Source organism: Diadema setosum, chromosome 5 (assembly GCF_964275005.1).
Source record: "Diadema setosum chromosome 5, eeDiaSeto1, whole genome shotgun sequence".
Classification (NCBI taxonomy): Eukaryota; Metazoa; Echinodermata; class Echinoidea; order Diadematoida; family Diadematidae; genus Diadema; species Diadema setosum.
In genome coordinates this window covers 38541436-38566250 of record NC_092689.1, presented here as the reverse complement: position 1 = coordinate 38566250, position 24815 = coordinate 38541436, and the positions used below count along the sequence as shown (strand labels likewise).

The following is a 24815-nucleotide window of genomic DNA, read 5'->3' as shown; positions in this document are numbered from 1 at the left end:
GCTGATTCTGACCACAAGAGAATCATGTTAGTTGTTCAATCTGCAAACACTTGCTTCGATGTGGTCGTTTCCCAGGAAAAGATATTCGAACTCCTACACCAGAACCAATAATGGATCTGAACCTCATTATTTGGCAGTGGAACGCCAGAGGGCTCCCCTCTAATGGCGCGGAGCTGACTCAACACATCTACTCTTCCCCTTCTCCCCCACATGTTATCCTCGTGCAAGAGACCTGGTGTCACGATGACACAAATTTCTCCATTCCTAAGTATACTGCTCTGTGGCGCAATCGCGTCTCATCACGTGGAGGTGGCTGTGCAATTTTTATTCATCAAGACGTAAATTTCAGCAATGTTCATTATTTCCCTCACCTAGAGGGCTTAAAAGTCAATATTCTGTATAGAAATGTTTCTGTCACTGTGATAAATTTTTACAATCCCATAAAAAGATTGTCCACACAAGATTTACTTTCACTTACAGTCGACTGCCTGCCATACTATGTCATTGGAGGAGATTTTAACGCCCACCATCCTGCATGGGGAGGAACCACTATGGACCTCAACGGAAAAGTCATATTTGAATTTTGCAATGATCACGATATTGTTATGCTTAACGATTCCTCAGCAACACGCTTTGACATTGCTAGAGGATCTTCCACATCAATTGACCTCACTCTTGTTCCTCCGTCATTAGCCCCCCACTGTAACTGGTCGGTATCCCCGTTTTCCCTCGGGAGTGATCATTACCTTATATATTGCAGTGTTCATTTTACTTTGCCATTAAAGCGACTTTCCATACCTAGCGCTTCCTCTCAAAATCATGACAATCTTCCGCCCCGTTGGGCTTTTCGAAGAGCCAATTGGGAATTATTTCAGCGTGAACTAGAATTGTTACATCATTCACACAGCTCCCGTCCAGCAAATATTTACGATTTGTATGATCTTTTTCTACAATGTATTACCCAAGCTGCTAATGCTTCTATTCCCCTCCAGACCCCGACCTGTCGCCCACCTCTTCCCTGGTGGTCGGCGGCCTGTTCGAGAGCTGTCCGCGACCGTCATCGTGCCAAACGCAAGCTTGATAAGTCATATCTTTACGATGACTTAATCACTTATCTACAATTAAATGCTGCAGCCAGGCGCACCATTATATCAGCCAAACGTTCTCATTTCACTACTTTTTGCAACTCTTTGAACCGTTTTTCCCCACTCTCAGATGTATGGTGCAAAGTAAAACTATTGTCTAACAATAACACCAGGAGTACCTTCCCACCCATACTTATAAACAATACTTATACTCATGACGCCCACTGTATCGCCAATGCTATGGCAGTTGCTTTCTCTCAAAAGCCTTCTTTAACTCCCACTCTCCCTCTCCCTACTTCCCAACCCCCATCCTATATACATGACAATGATTCTCCTCTCAACGCTCCTTTCACTCCCAAAGAGCTCGAAATGGCGATCAAAGCTTCCAAAAACTCAGCCCCTGGGGGCGATGGAATCAACAAACAGTTGTTAAGCCATTTAAATGACAATATGTTTTGCTCTCTATTAGAGATTATTAACATGAGTTGGGAAACGTCTGTGATCCCGCCCCAATGGAAACACTCCATTATCAAGCCCATACTAAAGCCTGGCAAGGACAAACACTCCATCAGCTCCTACCGCCCAATTTCTCTCACACCTATTGTATGTAAACTCATGGAACGTATGATTGTCCGTAGACTCTCGTACATTATTGATAAATATGATTTAATTTCTTCCCATCAGTCAGCTTTCCTCCGACATCGTAGAATTCTCAATAATCTCCTTTGCTTAGAATCCGAAGTAAGGAAATCCCTATTCAGTAAAGGATATACGGTCGCTATCTTTCTTGACATTTGTCAAGCCTTCGACTCTATTAATCATCAGGTACTGCTTTCCAGACTATACTCAATGGGACTTCGAGGCCGATTTCTAAGCTGGGTACAAAGTTTTCTGGACTCACGAACTTTTCAGGTGCAAATAAACTCCACACTTTCAGACATTCGTACATGCCAAGCTGGCCTCCCGCAAGGTAGCGTCATTAGTCCTCTATTATTCAATTTGTTTATTGATGAAATTATACATTATTGTGCATCAAACGTGTCTATGTATGCTGACGACATCGCTTTATGGAATTCTTCTACCAGTCTACGTCACATCAATACAAAACTCCAGTCCGATGTGAATAGCATCTCTGATTGGATGACACAGTATGGACTCTCTCTGTCTACTAATAAGTCTAAAGTGGTTATATTTCACTCTCGCCCAGTTTCTCCCACAGGTTTCTGCATTCGTCTCCAGAACGCTCCGCTTGAAGTCGTTCCTTCTCATAAATACCTAGGGGTTACCCTTGATTACTCCTTGTCATGGTCCCCTCATGTTCAAGACATCTTAATGAAATGCAACAAACGGTTAAACCTCCTCCGTTCGCTAACTGGTTCAAACTGGGGCGCCGATACACAAATCCTTCTCTTACTCTACCGGTCTCTAGTTCGCCCTCATCTCGACTACGCCTGTGAAATCTATGGTTCTTTATCCCCGCTCCTTTCAAGCAAACTAGATACAGTACAGGGCCATGCCCTTCGAATATGCACCGGCGCGCTACCATCCACCGCCCTGCATGCACTTCAAGTAGAATGTAACGAACCACCACTCCATATACGCCGTGAAAGGGCCGCCTTCAATTACTGCGCTTACATATACACACTGTCCCCACTTCACCCCGTCCGAAAAGCCATTGTCAACTGCTGGCAATACTCTTCGAATAAATGGTCACAAAACAAACTTCCTTTCGCTCTCCGAGTAAAGCCGCTTACGGACACTTTCCTAAAGCTGCAACCAATGCATGTTTATCCCAGTCCCCCTTGGTCCATTGAACATCCCAATATTGACTTCTCTCTTCACAGCTCATGTCCCAAGACCGCCCTCCCTTCAGCGCAACATCAAACTGCTCTTCAAACCATAAAGACCACATATTCAAACCACCTGACAATTTACACTGACGGTTCCCATGATCCCTCCACTAACTGTTCTGGCATTGGAATTTACGTACCTCACTATCGTCATGAAATAAGTGAAAGGGTTTCACCCATCTCAATTTGTCGTACAGAACTGGTAGCAATTCTTCTTGCCCTATCATGGCTGGAATCCTCTCCCCCTCTCAGAGCTGTTATTTTCTCAGATTCTCTCAGTGCATTGACACTTTTGAATAACCACACCTCAAATATCCTTGACCTTCCCAATGAAGTCCTTCTTAAATGCTCAAATCTTGTAATGAATGGATGTGACATCACTTTAGCATGGGTACCAGCTCACTGTGGTCTAGAGGGCAACGAAAAAGCCGATTATCTTGCCAAACAAAGTTTACGTAAGAATATTACAATCAGTGTTCCTCTAAGTGTTGATGATATACGACATGTAATTAAACATAGGTGTCTTGACGCTTGGAACGCGTTATGGCGCTCGTCTAAGAAAGGACGCCATCTTTTCAACATCCAACCCTGTGCCTCAAACACCTTCACCTTTGAAAGTCTGAATAGACGTGATGAAATAATAACTCACCGACTCCGCATGGGCAGAGCCAGATTAGCAACTTTTTATCATATTATCCGTAAGCATCCCACTGGTCTTTGCTCAATATGCAATGCACTGGAAACCGTGGAACATTATCTATTACACTGCAAACAACACACAAATCAACGTACAAATCTCATGCGTGCTATCCATAAGCAATCACTAAACATCTCTGATTTACTCGCAAATCACAAAGCTCTGGACGCAGTTATTGCCTATGTCAAGGAAACCAACAAATATCACAGTATTTAAGATTGCATAACTTTGCTGTAGCATGGACTTTGCAAAGTCTTGCAGAATGTACATGTACTTTATCATTTTGCAAACGTAGATTTCAAGATATTTTGTGAGTCGTCGTATTATATGTTATTATGCATTATTGGTATTATCAAATACTTGTTTATTAACAATGTCTCCCACGTTGCTGTGGAATGCATTTGAAGAGGTATGTACATGTATCATACATCTTCATAAATAATTGCGAGTTGCCTATACACACGTTATGTTGGCATATATCTGCTTATCAATGATATGTGGGTTTTTGTGTTTGTTTTGTTTTGTTTTTGTTTGGTTTTCTTTTTTCATGCTTGATTGTGATAAATCTCACTTATGTCTTATTTAGTCTCGTTTTCCCCTTCCCAGTACACAGGGGAAGGACTTTCAATCTCCCCTATCCTCAGCGTAATAGACCTTCACGACATTCGCAGCGGACATCGCTCTCCGGTCCCCTCCGACAACAAGCCCACCTTTGAATTGGTCAGCCGTCACGTCGAGGCCTCCATCCGTCCACCTCGCCTATAGGTGCCGGAATCTGCAGCAAGCGGGTTTGGGGAGTCACTCGCTGCTGCAGATCCCGGCATCTCCCTCAATGGGTCTCTATTATATAAAATATATACATGTATATTGTCTTACGTTCCTTGCGTGCGTTTCCCTAGCAAGAACAGGGGATCCTTTCGTTCATATACCTATAGTGTAATTTTATAAATGATACACCTTTCATCATTTTTGTGGTGAGAACAACTTAAAAATATTTGTTAATCCCCTTTCGTATGAGTCGCCTGCACCTAATTAATACTTTAAATCTGTGGTTTGAATTTATTTTGAAAATTATTATGACTCCCATTTTCTGGCACTAAATTGTACTTTTTTATTTTTTGGGGGCTTGAAGCCCGCAGGTATACTCAGACGTCTTTGATTCCAGGATTATATCTGTATCATATTTCTCCGTTGTTTGCTGCAAATATTTTTCTGTATCAACGCCTTAGAGCTCCTTGATATAAACACTGCAAATATTTTTCTGTATATGCAAATATTTTTCTGTATCAACGCCTTAGAGCTCCTTGATATAAACACTGTATATATATATTTTTTTCTTCTTCTTCTTTCTTTCGAAACAATGATACAGTTATAGTAATTTTGTCTATTTTGTAAAAAACATATCATTGTGTGTGTGCTCTATTTAAATACTGTACATTATTTTGGGTTGAACCATGATATGGATGTGTCTGTGCGTGGTTGAAGGTGTGTGTATGTGGTTGAGTGTGTGCACGTGGATGAGTTAGTGTGCGGTACACGCGCGCGTGTATTGTGTAGTTATTTGAGTTTGTCTGAAGAATAATATGAGGTATTCATCAATATCATATGAGCTCCCTCGTGGAGACGTAATGAGCTCCTTTATGGAGACAATATGAGCTCCCTCGTGGAGACTTTATGAGCTCCTTTGTGGAGACAATATGAGCTCCCTCGAGGAGACTTGGTATGCATTTAATATTCTTGTTTATATCTCTTTACGATCTATAATGTTTGTTTTATGTTATAAGTGCTGTCTGGGGCAAATTATTTGTATAGGGCCCCATTTCTCTCTCTCTCTCTTCTTTCGATCTTTAAAATAACAACAACAACAAAATTTGAATCTGTAAAATCGATGATAAGTATTGTTAAATTTACAAAACGTGAACAATAGTTAAAATAAAAATGTTTCCAGACTAAACCGTCTACAGTTACGGTTTATTGAGAAAAATACAGATATCTCCTTATATTTTAGGCTTTATCATGAAAATTTCATATGATGGGATGTTTTGTGGCACAACAGACCTGCACATATGCATTAGATGTCATATCTTGAAATTTTATTAAATCACTGTTCCCAAAGGTAAACAGGACCTTTAAGGTTTCCTGTAGAACCAAGCACAAAAGTGCTTCTAGTATATTCCTGTGATATACAGTCAACGCCTTTTACCTTTCTGAGCTATCTTTAGAAGATTGTAAAGAAGCGTTCATTACTCGTAGATATATATCATATCAAAATGATTATCTTATTAATCTAACAGCAGCAACATATCCTACCACTCATGAAAACAAAAAACATTTTTCTCTTCTCAGATTTTTGACAAAAAAAAAAAAAAGAGAAAGAAATCTCCAATCATCGCAACTGCATGTGCGATGCCGTACGCGAGTCTATAAAAGAAATGTCTTATGCTGCTCTTTTATCTTATCGTTTTCCAGAATCAAGACTTATACTCTGCTGGGAATAGTTCGTTCAAAGTTTTCGGCAAATCAGCAGACCCGTACTCACGTGATGATCAGAGGTTGGGTAGGGCACGGATGCTCGTTACATGCTCTTCGCACACCTTTCGGGTTGTAGTTCTTTTTCCCACATCGTTTGTTGTTCACTCGGCGGTTGTCTTCGATGCGCGTGCACTGAAAGCGATGGAATGAGAATCCTGTGTCGAGAGAGTGACAATGATAAAATATCCAGACATATTAAACACAATCAATGATCGCACAAACAATGGGAAGAATCCAATTACAATATATTCTTGTCTATATTGAAAATTTAAACATCATCTGTAATGCCTCTTAACACATCACGAACCTAATTACCCCCGCCCCATCAGCCTCCAGTAATAAGCAAACTTTCGATCTGCGACGAGGACGTTAAGACGAGGGTTGCGTTAACCGTTTTCCTCTCTCCCAGGGTCGTGTTGCAAAGTAGCTTTAGATTTCGCGAAGACGCAGCCTATACAGAGTAAAATAACACCCCGTGTCGTTCCAGGCGTCATGATGCAATCAAGTAGCTCCCTGCGTCGTGAATTTGAGCGGACTCTAAAATGGCCCAGAACCGTCATGAAAAATCAGACGACGCGAGATCGATTTAGATAAGCGGTCTTGCGCATGTGCAAAACAGGTGGGGTTTTTTCCCTTCTTAACGTCCACGTCGCAGACCTAAAGCTCCCTAATAATTAAGAGCGCAGACTGAAACGTCCCTTCATGTAATCAGAAAGACCACAGTGACAGGCAAGCCTTTACTTATTATTTTCTTATCAACGTCACATGACGGTTAAAGAACATGAGCTAATCACAACCCGTTCTATGTGCTTGCCGCCTTTACTCGAAAACATAGGGTAACCTTTAAGATGACTTACAAATTTCAATTCCAGATTGTTCTCTTGCTAAAATCTGATCAGCTCTGAAATTATTTGAATATTTCTTTCCTCTTCGAATTGTATTAGATAGTGTGGTCATTTCCATTCCTGCTTCATGTCGAATGTTGCATCCACTGTACCATTCCGGTGCTTTAGTGGTTTGCTTGCTTGACAGGTAATGGCTGCGAGTCTCTGCCTGCATGAGCAGAAGTATACTTCTTTTTGGTACAACTATACTTCTCTTGGTTGCTATACAGAGAGGTTATTACGAGACTGCAAAGGAATTCTTACTAAATTTCATAGAAGGTTAACGTTTGGGCGAAGGTTTAAGGGATACATCTGAAGCGACAGAGATTCTACTTTTTACCTCAAGGCTATGTCAAACGTTTGTAGAGGTCGTAGTTTCTCAAGTCTGTGAAACATCGCCCTCACTTACCGCCACCACATTCCCTGTTACAGTCGGTCCAACCCATATCATCCCACGAGTACTCCGGGTCTGGTGCCTGCGTCGCTGCGGGCGCCTGTGTCACTTCGGTCTGTTCTTCTTCCGGCTGTCCAGCTATTAGCGTGTCGGTTTGAATCCCCGCCTCCGCAGCAATAACGGGCCAGAAATCTTCGTAGTATTCGACGCTGTAATTCATTGCACGGGTGTCTCTAACGGCGAATGCCTGTGTGGGGAAAAGAATGAAAGATCTGGACAACCGACGTTGATAAGTAATGTATTCACTGCGTTCCTCGGTAGTCTTGCCACTCATACATTCAGCTATCTATGATTTTTTTTTTAAATATCTTATAACATAATCAACTAATCATGGCTACCTTATCTTGCTTCAGTTGAAAGTGTGACGGAGTCTTAGTACATTTTAGTTCATTTCCTAAAAAAACACAAACATTTGCGAAACAATGATAATCATTGAGAGATTTTCCCTCTATTCTATATGTTCAAAACACTTGATGTTTCTACCCCCCCCCTCTCTCTCTCTATCTACCTATGTATCTCTATCTATCTATCTATCTATCTATTTATCTATCTATCTATCTATCTATCTATCTATCCATCTATCTATCTATCTATCTATCTATCTATCTATCTATCATCTATCCATCTATCCATATCTATCTATCTATCTATCTATCTATCTATCTATCTATCATCTATCCATCTATCCATATCCATCTATTTATCTATCTATCTATCTATCTATCTATCTATCTATCTATCTATCTATCTATCTATCTACCTACCTACCTACCTATCTCTTTGCTTCAATTCGTGCAACTACCACTATACTTACCATTAAGAAGAGGGTGAAAGGAATGGGTCCCTTTGCAGTAAGCATCTCATATTCGCCGTCAGTGTTGTAGACAAAGCGGACCCCAGACTCGATGAATGCGTGCGAGTGTGACTGCTGCTTGCCCTTGTTCAGAATGTACTTGCCCGTCTCCTCAATCTTTAAAGCTGCATGGACGAAAAATGGGTAATCAAGATATTATCACATGCTGTTTTCTAAAAAGTTGTAGATGTCTTTGTCGTGTTTGTATTGTCAAAAAAAAAAATTCTCTCGTAAAACCGTGGAAGGAAAATTCAAAAGGGGATGGCTAGTTACTGATCAGGGGGAATCAGTGGGAAAGGTGGGGGATGATTGTTCCAATCCTTGTGGGATTCATTTAAGAGTACATATATCTGTTGTTGTGTGAAAATAATTTGCTTCAGAATGGTCTCATATTCAAGTAATGTGCAGTTTAATGTTTCCAGGTTAGCATGCCTGTATAGTGACGGGGCATTAAACTGCACATTACTTGAATATGAGACCGTTCTGAAGCAAATAATTTTCACACAACAATAGATATATAATGTACTCTTAAATGAATCCCACAAGAATTGGAACGATCATCCCCAAGCATTCCCACTGATCAGTTACTAGCCATCCCCTTTAAAACATTACAGATAATAATGGGTAATCAAGACATCATCAAATGCTGGTTTCTGAAAAGTTGTAGATGTCTCTGTATTGCTAAAATGCTTTCTCTCGTCAAAACGTCGAGAGAAAGGTGTTACAACATTATACAGAGAACAGACTCAATAGTCGAGTGTCATAATCTCTCATACAAACACACACATCGTCATCTACACTCGCATCTCGCTGTTCGCTCTTCTCTTTACAACGTTATTTTTGCTTCTTTATCAGAGTATATGCTGTAACTTGCCTGTAGCACAAGTTTGTGTGTGCCAATATACCTATGTGTCTTTCTGTTTGCCTGTCTGACATGCCTGTCTGTAACCACGTATATACTTGTTTGCCATCGTTGTAGTTCTAGTTCACATGCAAATATACAAAGTTCATATTGACAAACTGTTCAGATTACAAAAACGTGCGGTATACGGCTTGCAACAAAAAGTGATTTTCGAAGTCCGAGTTTACATCTTTTCATTAAAAATAAAATTATTCCTATATTTGAACTTGTGCAACTTAATGTACTGGTATTCATGTTTAAGTATCATAAAGGGATACTCCCTTCCATTTTTCAAAGCATGTTTAGAACAAATTCGTCATTCCATGCATACTCAACCCGTTTTAAAGATAATCTTCGAGTTCCAAGTTGTCGCTTAACAACAAGGTCTCATTCTATTCGATTCACAGGGGCGCATGAATGGAATTTGATTTCTTCTGATCTTAAATCCAGTACTACACTTACTCGTTTCAGAACCCTATTCAAACGCATTACATTTAAAACACTATCATCCTTGACTGAGTAGACTTCAACAGCTGTACTTTGTCTTCTTTCTTTATCTTCGTTTCTTCACCCTCTTACCAATCTCTTGCATTGCATTTTTACTGAGTGTATGCTTGCGTATGTCTATGTGTATATTGTAACGTAATTCTGTATTTTTTAATTTACTACTTATGACAGAAATTTTGATATACTTAATATATACTTAATTGCATTTTTGTTATTGATTGTTTAATTGCTCCAAAGGGGCCCCATAACAAGCACTAGTTGCTTACAAGGGGTCCCGGTCTTTGAATGTTATGTCTTTTATAATGTGTAATCTTTTATGTTTTATCATACAGTTGCCGAATAAATTGAATTTGAAATGCCCCCATTTGGTAATGAATCATATTGATTTATGGGCGTGCTTGCTACAAACTTTATGCTCGCGTGCGGGGTATTCCCTCTCCGGTTCCTTTGCACCGCAAACATAATTATAATAAATTATTGGCAAATATATCTTCTCTTTCGACGTCTATGACATACTCATAGTATACGTGACCATGTAGCAATGAAATATGTGCCTATCATAATCTAACTATATTTATATACGGATAATTTACTTTGCAGATTATGATAGGAGAGTTCACACTCTGGAAGAAGATTGATAGACACTGATGAAAATTCTCTGGTTTTTTTTTTTTTCTTTTTCAACATGGTTTGATTTGTTTTGTATTGCTGGTGGTTTTGTAGTTTGTTTTCCGTTTGTTTGTTTGTTTATTTATTTGTTTGTTAGTTCGTCTTTACCGAGAAGGTGCGAGGAAGGCACAAGCTTGGTGACCTGCAGGTTCCACATGATGGATGCCAGTTGAAATTTTATGAGAACGACAAATACAAACAGATGGTCACAGATTGAAACACGTATGAGAGGCATGAAAAAAAAAAAACGGGGTTGCTGTAGAAAAGGAAACAGTACGACGGAAGCTACCCGCAAAACGTTATGTTTAAGGTAATTGGGAGTTTGTTGTACTCCCAAAATAATGAGAGACCAAGAAGGTAGTAAAAAGACAAGATGTTGGAGAGTTTGTGCTCAGCGAAGGATAAAATGAAGGAAAAAGTTTCTCAATATGAGCAGGTCATATGATAATATTGTATTATGAATCAATATGATATGGCTCAACATATTCATCAAATCATTTTTAATGACCACAAATTGCGATTTTTACACTATAATAATGCTGAGTTAATTTTTTGGGCTTGTGGGGCAACACCTGTCTCGCAATGCATCTACGTATTTACCTACACACACGGCAATCAAGGTGTTTTACTTCTTGTTCTTGAGAAAATGGCTCAGTTATTCGGTGTTTTGGGGCCTTACATTTAGTTTTGCTAGTAACTTTGCATCTATCGTATATGGGCCCTGTTTCGTGGCCCGGTAAGGGCAAATATTGAACAGCTCTAATTCTACTGCCACCACAGAATAAGTTCTGCAAGGTTGTTTAAAGTTTTTATCTTTTAAAGATAAAGATGTATTTAAGTTTACGGAGGACAGGCAACGAAGAACTGACAAAAAGCCCCAGAATAATCACTATTTTCCCTCTCTTGAGTAATCGGCTTAAGGTGAATAAAAATATGTTCATATAGGAAGAGAGTAAGGTATAATTCCATTTTCTTCACGCACTAACTTTTCTGTTTCGGCTTTTTATCGGCGATGTTGTTGACGACGTCGTAACACGTGGCGTTGCGCCCGTGAAAAAAATCTTCACGGAAACTGACAGAAAAAAGTTCGTATGTGTGAATCAGGATAAATTATAGTAGCACTACTCGAGCAATAGGCAAAATTTTATATCATTATTTTGAAGTGACGTTTTGAACAGAGTGCATCTTCGCCACTTTACATGGTATGCTAACAGTCAAGCAAAGATGATTAAAAAGAAATGATGTTTTATTTTGCTCAGATTCTCATTCATGAAATCCTCTTGCATAACAACTTTTGTGCAGATCGTTCCTGCAAATTCCCCAAATTGATATGGGGGGGGGGGGGAGCCTTCTGCCATTGGAGGCGATATTACATTATGCGCTGTGATTTTGAGATAGGCGCACAGTATTCGAAATGTGGGGAAAACCCACTTCCATAACTCTAAATGGGTCACGGTGAAAAGGTCACAATACAGACAGCCCTTCCATAGTTGCTCGAATAGCCATTTTGTGAGTGCTACGCCATCTCTCTTTTCCTCTTAAACTAAGTCTTGTAACTCTGTCCGGGTCTTAAAAGTAAGACCTTTTTCAATCTCATGTATACTCGCAACTTCCTACAGGCTGAACAGACTATACACGTTGCGATCTCATGCCTAAATGTAGGCACTACTTCGGAGCCAGACAGAAACCAGCAAAACTAACCCCGAAAGTACGCAGCATATTTGGTAAGCATACGAAACGATCTATCCACACACACGCATGTTGCTTGTGCCAGACGGGGAGTTTTTACAAATGCAAGATCCCTGTTATGCTTTAGAATCAATAAGCCAGTTCGGAGTTAGCTCATGGGCGCATTGGTACAAATGGCCTTTCTTTCTTCTCAGTCCGTTAGGGGCACTTCACTCGTTTTCAGAGCGACATAATCATAAGCTTTACGTAACAATTTATGGGATTCATCAGTCCTGTTCAAACAAAGAAAAAAACTTGCGTAGACCAGATGAGCAGAATGATCCGCCAATTATCACATGGGAAAGCATCCATTTCATTGTTTTGCATTGAATGTAGTGACAATCTCTTTTTATTGATATTGCCAAATACAACTTTTGCTGTCAGGTGGATGTGCTGGCAAGCAGCATTTATAAGGATTACGTGAATAATCATTACATCACAGATGCTTATCCTGCTGAATTTTAAAAATCAACATGCCTGTTGGTACAAAATTTAATGACCTCGTTTATGCTCATGCGCAAAGTGGAACTCCGAACTGGCTTATTCTCCCTTGTTCGTTTGGTGAGTACCTATGTTATGATTTAACTGATTTTATTTAACATAATTAACCCCATATTGAGCGTATAGTTAAGTATGCCAGACAATTAAAAAAATGCCATAGCCTGTCATCATAATTCTATTTCAATAAAGATATTCCTTCGGAAATAAATCAATTTCTAAGGATTTTACCATAAATTGGTAAGATGAAAGCCCTTTCCTCATGACAAAACAACCGACTAAAAGGCTGAGCTCTAGTAAAGTATTCACACACAAAACAAAGGAGAAGGTGCAAGTGAGGGTCGTGGGGAGGATTCGCGAATTGCCTAGCTGGTTGTATTACCAACTTAAATATTAAACAACTGATGTTGAATTGCTTAAAAATTCACGAATTTTAAACATATATCGTGCGTTTCTGTTGTAGTTGTCAATACTGCACTATATTACAATATGCTTTTCATGGGTTTGATTATTTATATTAAAAAAAAATATGTATCATCGCTTCCTTTAATTTTCTTTAAGAAGCTTTATGAAGAAAAAAACGAGGATTTATAAAGATTTTTTTTTTTTTTATTTCTTATGGGGAGCATTCCATGCATCCGGTCCAGAATGTCTTGAGGATTTGAGCACCGATAGGACTTTTATATGTTATTCAAATAAATGTGATTGTGGGTAGATGTTTGATATGAGAACATTGATGTTGTTGTTTGAAAAACATTTATATCTAATATGAAAACATTTAATTCGTGAAATAAAGGATCAGTAGGTGTTATGAGGGAGGAATTTGTGGAAATTGTTGCACCCTTCTTTTGTATAAATGAAAATACTGTTCATATTGGGAAAATCCCTCAATATTCTCATGATAGATTCGAGTATGATACGCAGGTATTACACAGAAGAATTTTTAAAGCACTTGGTGTTTTTTTATTTTATTTTTTTGGACAAAAAGTGTTTTATCGTATACAATATTCCTATTCTTTTGGCTAACTGGAAAGATGTATTAGTTATTCATGTATAGTATGGTTGCAGTTTAGATGATTATCAGTATAGTTACTCCTAAAAACTTGCATGATCCCTTTTGGAAAATAATAAGCCATCAATCTTTATACCACTAATCAATCTGTAGATTAACATTTCAGCGTGTTGTTTGAAAATTTATGAAACTTGTTTTACCAATAATCATAAACGATCTATTGTATTCAAATCAATATGATTTTTTTCCACTTCTGAATGTTTTATCCTAATAATGTTATGATGGGTCTTGTAAGGAGCAGTGACATCATCCGCAAACATGAAGCAAAGATTCGAAGATGAATTTATTATATCGTTTACATTATCAAAAACAGTAAGGGAGAAGTATAGACCCTGGGGAATTCCACATTAGATATTTGACATGGATAAATCATGACCTTGTACACATACAATTTGTTGTCATTCAGACATTTAATTGGTGTCAAGTTCGGGCATATCCAACACAGTAAAGGCATATTAGATATTTGAAAGGAGATGCAATTGAAAAAAAAAAATGCTGTTGAATCTTCATAATTAATCCATCATATCTAGTTGAAGTCTTCGGTTTCAATGATTGAACAACATATATATTTTAATTTGAATTGTGGCATTAGAAAATATTGTTTTATTTAATGGACGTGATACTAATTCAGTGTATCCTTCAAGCCAGATTGTTTCCGATGGAGAAAACTCATCCTATGACAGGCTCACCATATAAATCAGCATTGTTAAGCCGGGAAATGAAACATATTTCTTGGGGTTTTTATGATAAACGGTAGTCACACGCGTATCGATGTTAACTTGTGCCTCATTTTGCTTCAATAAATTTTACAAAATGCAAAGAATGCCAGAGCATGCCTGGCATTGACCCTCCAGTTTCTGTCTGGTAAATAACCACGCTATTGATTCTGCTTGTTCTATTTAATGCTATGCGTTTCTCTTTTCATAGACAAACAATCACCATGGCAACATTTCATCAAATCAGCAGCCAGAATTTGGAGTGTCCTATCTGCCTGACACTCTTTAACCAACCTAAATTACTGGCATGTTCTCACACTTTCTGCATTGACTGTGTGGAACGCATCATTCAAACTCGGCAAAAGGAACAAACTATAACCTGCCCTGTATGCAGGAAAGAAACGCCCCTACCAAGTGAAGATGTGAGGAAGTTACAAACAAACGTACCACTGAATTCTCTCGTGGATGAAGTGAAAACCAAGAATCCAACATGCACAGTTTGTGAGATGGACGAAAAACCGCCAGCTGTATCCTTCTGTCAGGACTGTGGGAAATATATGTGCAAATCATGTGAGAAAGGCCATGGTACCTGGAAACCGTTGTCCAACCACGAATTGGTGCCCATTAAGGAGGTACTCGAAGGAAAAGTTCCTCTTAAGAGGCGACAAAAGTGCAAGAAACACCCTAATGATGATAAAGAGTGTTTCTGTACCGGGTGTCAGGAGTATATTTGTTGTAAGTGTGGGATGCTGGAGCATCTGCAGGAGGGTCACAAGCTGGAACATGCAGCCATCCATGAGGAAAAACTAATGACAAATATCAAGGAGTTACAAGAAAGGGCAAAATCAAAGAAAACAACTTTTGAAAATCATATCGATTGCATAGAGACACAACGAAATAAAATAACAAACATGATGAGAAAGCTCAACAATGACATCGACAAGGCGTACGAGGAGTGCATGCAGCTACTGTCAGCCAGAAGAGAGGCCCTGAAAAGCCAAGCGAAACAATGGTCTGAAAAATTCACGAATAAATTACAAACCATGGATGAGGAGAGTCACCAAATAATTCGTCACATAAACGCAATGGAAGAGCTGGTAACTTATGGTATGAAGGTACCGCTAGAGAAAGACGCCGTGTTTGCACACGACAAGCTATGCGAGAACTTAAAGAGCTTTCTGGGACGAGATGATCCTGACGACCAATTACCGAGAGGTGTGGCAGAACGAGCTCAAAAGATTGCATTCCGTAAGGATGTAAAGGTCAGTGAACTTTGTCTTGGAGAGCTGGAAGGTTACACATGGGAAGTCAAAGCAGACGTAGAGCTCCCAGTCAAAGACAGCATGGATCGTATCACTCGGGCGCCAGACGGTAAGATGTCGGTGGGGTCGTACTTTGGCGGAATCTACCTCTACTCCCCTGATGGCGAGTTACTGCAGACTGTGCTGAAGGATGTCCGCATTCGTCAGTTTGGATTCCTATCTGATGGTCGCAGTGTTGTACGTGGAACTGACAACAAGATGTCACTATACACTCCACAGTGGGAGAAGCTCGACGTCACGTTCGAGACGATGAGTAATGATGAAGGAGGTCATGGGGGTCTAACTGTGGATAAAGATAACAATATCTACGTGAGTTATATTAAACCCCAAAAGATTCAGGTATCTAGCCCACAGGGTGGTAAGCCAGTCAGGGAAATAATGTGTGATGGGTATACACCCTACCAATTATTCTCTTTTCACACCACCGGGAAACTGATACTGACAGACACATCAGCTGTCGTGTGTCTTGATGGTCAGGGGAAAAAGGAGAATGTCTTGAAGAAAGAGGGTATGCGTGCCTACCCAGCTGTTTGTCGAGATAATTCGGTCATTGTAGCCTTGGTGAAACACGAGGAAGGTTTTGTCACTATCGACCGATACACGAGAGATTTGGTATACGTGTGCAACATCGTCACTAATTTCAAAATACAAAAATCAAAGAAAAGAATTTGGTACTACCTACAAGAGTTTGAGAGTGGTGAAATAGCTTTCTGCACTACCGATAGACTCTACATTATTATTTGATGCGATATAATTTGAAAACGTAAGTATCGCCACAGACGATTTTGGGCTGCTGTTTGAAGTTAGGAAAAAGAAAAAAAAATCTCTATTGGATATTCTTGGTAATTTGCATGCAATGTACATGGAGTTTATATTGTTACAGATTTAGGTCTGCCTCGTCTAATTACATGAATATGCATACACAGTAATGTTGTAATAATTATAGGTATGTTAGGAGGCACAGGTATGCCCTCATTATGATACGATGCTTGACAATTCCAGTGGTCACGGTTTATCAACGTTCCGTGTTTCAGATGTCGTTGACTTGTTCCACCTTCGTGAGTATAGTGAAGTGTCTCTCAGTATCTGTTTTGAGTACATACTCTCTATGTTTGTATTAGATTTTTAAAAACTTTATTTCATTCTTTAATTTTTCAAGTAAATAATGTAACAAACAATTTTTCAAAAATCATACCTTGGATACACAGATAATGGGTACGGTATGATAATGTAATACATGCATATATATAGCAATGTAAATGTATGTTAAGGCCCCATCCCTACCAAGCTCTGCTTGCAATGTCTGTCTCCTGTAGTAGTTTCTGTAGTGTATTATGTTCTTCATAAAGGACAGTCTTGTTACGAAATTAACGATTCGCATATTGATTTGTATCTTTTTGTGCATATTATGTATTACTTGGAAATAAGATATAGAAAGTGAAACTAAACCAATGAAAAAAAAACACCAAACAAACAAAAACGTATGACAAGACAAGGAGTACAGTCAACACCAACTGAAACTACGCTGAATAGCGCCCTCCATCCCACGAGTGGTGTTTGTACAAAAAACAAACAAACAAACAAACAAACGGAACTTGTACAAAATATTTCGAGTTGTGTTTCAAAGAGAGAATGTCACTGTAGTTTATAGGCATTCCAGTCATGTAGACTATTCCGTTCCAAAGAAAAACCCTAGTCTTTAAGTGTTTCTCTTTGATATGCATCACTCTGCAGTAAAACATATTCTACAAGGCGTATAACCACTACGAGTGAAAATACTTGTATGTTACAACGATAACCAATATCAGAGATACACTTTTTTCTTCGAGCGGTTCACATTCAGATCTATTCATTTAATCAATCAATTCAGTAATATTTCAAGTTTACTGTAATATGGTATGCCTTATTCACATATTGATAAGTTCCACAAAAATATATCATCAATATGGCAATTGTTATATACAGCTGTAATGGTTTTATATTGCAAGCCAGAGGAAAATTATAACCTAAGTCTAAATCGACTTTTACCTACCAGTTTTAGTACAGTTTCATTAAACTTCTTGTCCCCGCATTTTACTGTTCTTTATATCATGATACATTATTTTTTTTCCAGTCATGTACACGCTGCCAGTCATAACAAAAACTCCCAGTTTTTGAAATATTTCAGTAATTTTCGTTTTGTAGTTATCTTTCGTTCAGTGCACTGTTCTCTTGCATTGTGTTCATCATTGTAATGATGTAGTCATGAGATTTATTAGGTTCCTATTTTATTTGACGGGCAGCTGATACGTGACTGATTCAAAGCTCACGATCACGTCATGTACTAGTATATAGAGTGGTATACAAAAATGATGCACAGGTCAGAGTGGATCGGTGAGAATTGGATGCGCGAGTTTCACTTTGGAACTGTTTAAACCCACTCGCTGCGCTCGTGGGTTTTAGACTGTTCCAAAGTTAAACGAGAGCATCCAATTCTTACTGATCCACGAAATCGACCTGTGCATCATTTGTGTTATAAAATGGGTCCGTAAATTCATTAAATACAACCATTTTCCCAGTCATGCGTCTGGTACACCTATACTATATATACCAGACTTGAGCCATGCGCTCGGATTTTACCGGACGCATGGCACAGTGTGGATCAGTAAAAATCAACGCATGATAATAATTGACCAATCAAATTGCAGAGATTCTAAACCCCATTTTATAATAGGTCTATGAGCCGTGATTTCGCTTTCAACTTTGCCTTTAACGTCAAGATACACTGTATAAGATCAAACATTAAATCATTTCAAAGTACCCGAGAAGTTAGCGTGTGTATGATTTCCGTAATTGAAAGGAACGAAGTTGTATTCAGGTACTTCAACTGAGGTGAAATGTAATTTCTGCAGTAAAATCTAGGTAGCTCATGAGGAAAGAGAAATTAGCAATATCAGAAAAGAACCGACATGTATTTTGGTAATGTTTTCACACTGGAGATGATACAAACAAAAGGATTTATTTTCTATATCTTTTTTTTTCTTTCTCACATGCAGACAGCATGAAAACACGTTTTATATCCTCCCTCTTTTCGAATGTAATCATTATTAGACTTTTCATACTGTGTAAACTTCAATGCAAAAATGAGGTATAGAGCCACACTACTGAAGTCGTTGCCTAGATTTTGATACTCTTGTTTTATCTTCATACTCCGGTACAGGGTATGATTTAGACTGAGAATTACACTGTATTAATCAGAACAAAGATATTTTTTTTTACCTGAAGTGTTTCCCGCAAGAACTGGTATACACTATACAGTCAGGAATACGTGGTTTCATCTGTCATTGTCGAAGTGGTTGATAACTGCTGGGTTAATGTTACCTATATAGGGCCTACTCATTTGTAAGTGCTCATGAGCAAATGTATATGAATTCAGTTATTCTTCTGTCAAATGTTATATTAATATGAGCCTTTATACAGTCTCGTGTGAATTTCAATACATGATATAACGCCATACCAGAGTAATGAGAACAATTCTGCTTCGTGTTCACATTGGTTGGACAATCGATGCTTACATGATTAAGATGTTAAACTGCCATTGACTCTGTATTTGTATTCTAATGATTGTTGCATGTGGCATGTGATTTGATACTTCGTCATGTAATTTCATAACATTATAACATTGAGAATTAATGTTGTAGTCATGTACCGCAGGAGATTTTGTTATTCACTCTACTGACACAGTTCCTTCATCCTACCTTCCTTGTTGTTGGTTTGGATTGTTATTGTAAGATGGAGAAATAGGGAGTTTATACCTTAGAACAGAACTAACCTCATGTAATTTATAAGTGTCTCTTGACTGACCAAGTTAAGAATTTATCCCCATTTCCTGCCCCAATTATACTGTCTATATACGACCAGTCCAATCCAAAACCCTATGTACACTTCCCAGCTTTATAGTCTCATGTCCTTTTATTAACAAGACCATCAAACCTCCACTGAAACTTCCATTCAGAACCCAACCATCTTTGTTATTACTTTGGTTAATCTCTACTCAATAGTTAATCCTTCCCTTTGTCCTCAATCAAGTTTAAGTAAATTCAGACTAACTGTGTTTACAATTCCCACCACCAGTCCCTTACACAGTACTGTTCAATGAACCTATAATCCCCACATCATAGACCCTCTCCTACTAATCTCTTAACTTCTATCCATGTCCCTATATATCTTATGCTTCTGGAGTTGAGGAATCAATCTTACTCCGGCCCCGACTCTGTTCGGTCATGTGCCAAGGAGTGGAACAGTATTCTTTATATATATACTACTGACAATATTCCCTCGTCAGTATTATGCACCATTCTGGAATTCCTGATTATTATATCTAATAAACTAAATTGTATATCTTGGAACTACCACCTTGTCTCCTGCATGGACTAATGTTCGACTGTGGCTTGACATCATATACTATAGTTAAGAGTGCACACCACGCTACCGACACATAAAACCAGCACTCTTACATTATCATGTGAACACACACCAATCGTGCTAGTATACATAGACGGCTGTTCTTTAACAAATAACGTGATTGACTGCCTACTGTTCTTCCATAGATTCAACAAATAAATCCTCAACAGGAATGTCACCAGTTGTTTGTAAAAGGTACACGGAAATTATGGTGCATTGTGTGCATGAGTATGTATACACGCATGCTGTCCCTGCTCTGTATGATTAAATAACAATTTGAATGCCATTAAAATCCCCTGCCATTCAGTAATTGTTTGCTTCCTTGCACTCGTGTGTGAGTGTGTGTGTGTGTGCGTGTGTATGTGTGTGTGTGTGTGTGTTTACTTACCTTCATGAAAGGTTTATCAATACATGTAGAGGTTTGAATTTTATATGCAAACATGAAAGAGAAACTCGGAAAGGTCGTGACTATCAGGCAGCATTGCAGCAAAATAAGGGTCAACACACCCACACACACACATATATATATATATATATATATATATGCATACATAGTGAAAATAAGGAGAAAGCTGGGTAAAATGAGTAAAAAAAGAGAGAAATAATAATAAAGGGGATGACGATATTACAGTTACAAATCCCTAAATACAGAGTTTTAAGCACTTATTTCGACCATCCATAAACTAAACTGCATAATATCAAACTACCTGACATACACACTTCTCCCTTAGAAAGCACGGAAAGTAAAATGTAAATACGTTTAAAATTACTCACTTCGGGTTATTGCATCGCCTGGTCCTGATCTGTACTCCGAGGCCGCAGCTAAAGGAGCACTCTCCCCACGGGGTCCACTCGCTCCAGCCACCGTGTACGATCGTTACACGAACGCAGCGTTCCCTCACGCATTCCTGGAAGAGCGTGAAAGCATTTAATTAGTTTAGTCGTACCAAATTGTGTGGTGGTATCTAAAGGTCGTGTCACACCAGCCTTGCGTGCGACTTCCGAAGAACATTTTTGCTATCCGGAGGTCCCTGCAGATGACCCGCACATGACAGTACCTAGCATGTATCTCAAAAGTAGTTACCCGGAGGTGCGCACGCTGGCTCTATTTACCCGCTGCCAAAAAAGGCCCTGTCACACCAGCTAAGCGGGCTTATTGCGTATGGGGATTTTTCAGCACGCAGAATAATTTCTGCGGCCGGACAAGGTTTAGGGCGAGTTTGGCGTGGGTATTACATGATAAACGCGTGATACCTAAGTCCTTCTTGCGTGTATTCCGTTGAACTGCATGTTAGGCGCGTGGGTGTCACGTGATAGCTTCGTGATAGCTTCTTTTATGTCAGTTACGGGCGACATACGGGCACTGCGAAGTACTTGCGCCACAACTGCGTGTTATCTGCGTACTAGTCGCCTGCGAGGTGAGTGCTAGTCTGAACAATAGGCTGGTTCGAGTGGATGGGCAAACAATCATTTTGTCAACTAGCTTTCAAGAAGTGAAGATGCCCCGTAGACGGAAAGTGCACAAGGGCAGAGAACGTCCAGTGGATGGACAGCCACAAAGCCCGGAAGATTCACAGCAAATGCATCAAATTGCTGCTGAAGTCCATTCGGCGGATGAAGTCCTGTCCGAAAGGGACCAGGAAGTCCTCGACGCCACAGAGGACAGAGGACAAAGAAGAGAATGAGCCCACAAATGGCACGCACTCCCTTCTTCACATAGGCATAGTTCAGCGGGCAACTTACCTACTTCAAGTGGGTCAAATGCCTGTGAATTGCGGCGGCTACGGCCCTCCTACGGGTGTTCTGCGTGGAACTCTTCGGGCAATCCTCGCGACTCATCCGGAAATAGTTTTGGTCATGCTCAAAACTTTGCTGCGGGAAAATTGGACTAGCGTGCGCACCTTCGGGCAACTAAGGACGAGATAAGTGCTAGGTACTGTCAAGTTCGGGCCAACTGCGGAGAGCTCCGGGTAGCAAATTTGTTTCCCCGCAAGTCAAGCCGCAAAACTTCCCCAGATACGGTATGACAAGGCCTTGAGCATGCTCAAAACTTGTTCCGGAAGAGTCACGGGAGTTGCCCGTAGAGGTACGCGCAGAACACAAGTAGGAAACCCTTACCGGTAGCACCTCACAGGCAACTCCAAAGCAGGTACTTCGCAATCCCCGTAAATCGCTCGTAACAGAAAATGGATCGGTTTCAAAGCTCTCACGCGAGTCACACGGAACGCACGCAAGTAGAAGCTAAGTAGTACGCGTCTAGTAAGTAAGAAACAAGTGCGAAAATTGCAAACATTCTTGTCCGCCCGCGGAAAATCTTCTACGTGCTTTATACTACCTCCTCGCCACAAGCCCGCGTAGCTTGCCCGTACAGGTGTGACACCGCCTTGAAATGTTGCTGTTTTTCATACTTTGATTTGTCTATAAACACACAGTTTGTTCTTTCTTCCATTTTTGACTCTTACACAAAAGAGGACATCTAGCAAACATGATAAAAATTTATCAGGGGGAAAAGTGTTTGAATGGAAAGTTACACATCAAAATCAGTAAACAGCTAAGAGAGCTGGATCGTCAGTCACTTCGACTAGCCTTGACTTTCTTCACTTTCAGAAATGAGAAACATGGGGTGTTTAAAGTTAAAGGGGAAATCCAGTCCAAATATAAGTTTTAGTCTGATAAGAAGAGCAAAATATCATGAGTTCAACGGTAATGAATTTGATCGATATCAGATGAAAAATAAGGAAGTTATGACATTTTGAAGTTTCGGGTTTTTTTTTTCTGGGGGGGGGGGGGAGGGGACAGTTCTTGAACTGTCAATATGAATATGCAAATGGCAAAGTGAGCATGTCATTCCCTCAAAACTTATATTATAGTTTGTACATAAAATTTTGAAATTTCCAGTTTTTCATTCAAACATAATTATGCCCGAGGCTCAAATCCTCATATATCTAAGTGATCACTATTCTCAAGTTAGTATTTAACCAGGAATAGCGTCATGTTTCAGACTTCAATGACAGAAACCCTGAATTTTCGTCATTTGTTGTTGTTGTTGTTGTTGTTGACACGATCTATTCAAAATTGTGAGGGTATGAACTGGGTAGCTCACTCATTTCACTGGCGTAGCCAGGGGGGGGGGGGGGGCGATGGGGGCGGTCGCCCCCCCCCCCCTAAGATTTGGACCGGGGATTTGGGAGGCGGAAAAAAAAATGCGTGTATACTGTATGCATGCACATGAAGCGGGTCTCCTTTGCAACCTTTCATCAAATAAGATATCTTTTTGAATAATTCACTCAAAGTGTGCACCAGATCGTTGAATTTCAATTCAAAATATGCAAAATCTCTCGTGCTTGGGAGGGGGTATCCAGTGGCGTATCTAGGGGGGGGGGCAAGGGGGGCACGTGCCCCGGGCGCCACTCCTTGGGGGCACAAAAAAACGAAAAAAAAACGAAGAAGAAGAAAAAAAAAAGGAAAAAAACGAAGAAGAAGAAGAAAAAAAGAAAAGGAGTAGAAGAAGGAAAAAAAGAAGGAGGAAAAAAAAAAAAACCTCGCCCGGAAGGGGGGAGGGAGAATGGTGGGGGGGGGGGGCAGAAAACCAAAATCACACAAGATAAAAACAAAACATGATGATAACGCGGACAAAATGACAATGTTTATTGTGTTCACACAAAAATTCCATGTTCTGTGATCTGAAATACAAAAATGTTCGGCTCGCTCGCTGCGCTCCCTCGCCAAAATGTATATTAAAAAGATAAGAAGAAAACGTGATGATGACAACATGACAGTGTCATTGTGTTCACACATGTCATTTTATATTTAGCAGGCAAAATGTTTCACGGAGCAGCGGCTGCAATTTCTTTCGTTCTGAAGCGATCCCCAATTGGATCAAAAGAAGGCGCCAACGGTATCGAACATACGGGGGGGGGGGGGGCGCAAAAAACCCCGAGTCAAACAAGATAACAACAAAAAGTAATGATGACGCGGAAATATACAGATTTCGGCTCACTCGCTCATACTAATTTAGAGTATTTTTTCAAGTCCTCAGTTTGTTGGTATAAATCGTTATCTTTAAGGCCGTCACTATATCTTGATTAGAATTATTGTAAGCAAAAAAATGACTTTGTAAGCTGAAATACAAAAATTTTCGGCTCGCTCGCTGCGCTCGCTCGCCAAAATTTGTATAAAAAAAAGAGAAGAAGATAAGAACAAAACGTGAGATGACGCGGACAAAATGATTAAGTCTATTGTGTTCACTCATGTCATTTTATATTTAGCAGGAAAAATGTTACACGGAGCAGCGACTGCAATTTAATTCGTTCTGAAGCGATAGCCGATTGGATCAAAAGAGGACGCCAACGGTTTTGAACATACGGGGAGGGGGCGCAAAAAAAAAATCAAAAAAGATAAGAAAAAAACGTAATGATGACGCAGAAATTATACAAATTTCTGCTCACTCGCTCGTACTGATTTAGAGTATTTTTCGAGTCTCAGTTTGTTGGTATAAATCGTTATCTATAAGGTCGTCACTATAATTGTGAGATTTAATAAGCAAAAAAATGACAAGAATTCCATGTTTGTAAGCCTGAAATACAAAAATTTTCGGCTCGCTC

The 24815-nt window shown here is 39.6% G+C and overlaps 1 protein-coding gene across 1 annotated transcript in view; it reads right to left on the bottom strand.

The window, feature by feature from the left end:
• Positions 1-24815, bottom strand: part of LOC140228902 (A disintegrin and metalloproteinase with thrombospondin motifs 3-like) — a 52220-nt gene that overhangs the window by 21666 nt on the left and 5739 nt on the right. The window contains exons 6-12 of the mRNA XM_072309170.1: positions 21748-21857; positions 20986-21119; positions 11419-11504; positions 10541-10717; positions 8317-8480; positions 7458-7689; positions 6172-6319 (exon numbers count right to left, since the gene is read on the bottom strand). Of these exons, the coding sequence (XP_072165271.1) occupies positions 6172-6319; positions 7458-7689; positions 8317-8480; positions 10541-10717; positions 11419-11504; positions 20986-21119; positions 21748-21857 (1051 nt within the window). The remainder of the gene's footprint in view (positions 1-6171; positions 6320-7457; positions 7690-8316; positions 8481-10540; positions 10718-11418; positions 11505-20985; positions 21120-21747; positions 21858-24815) is intronic.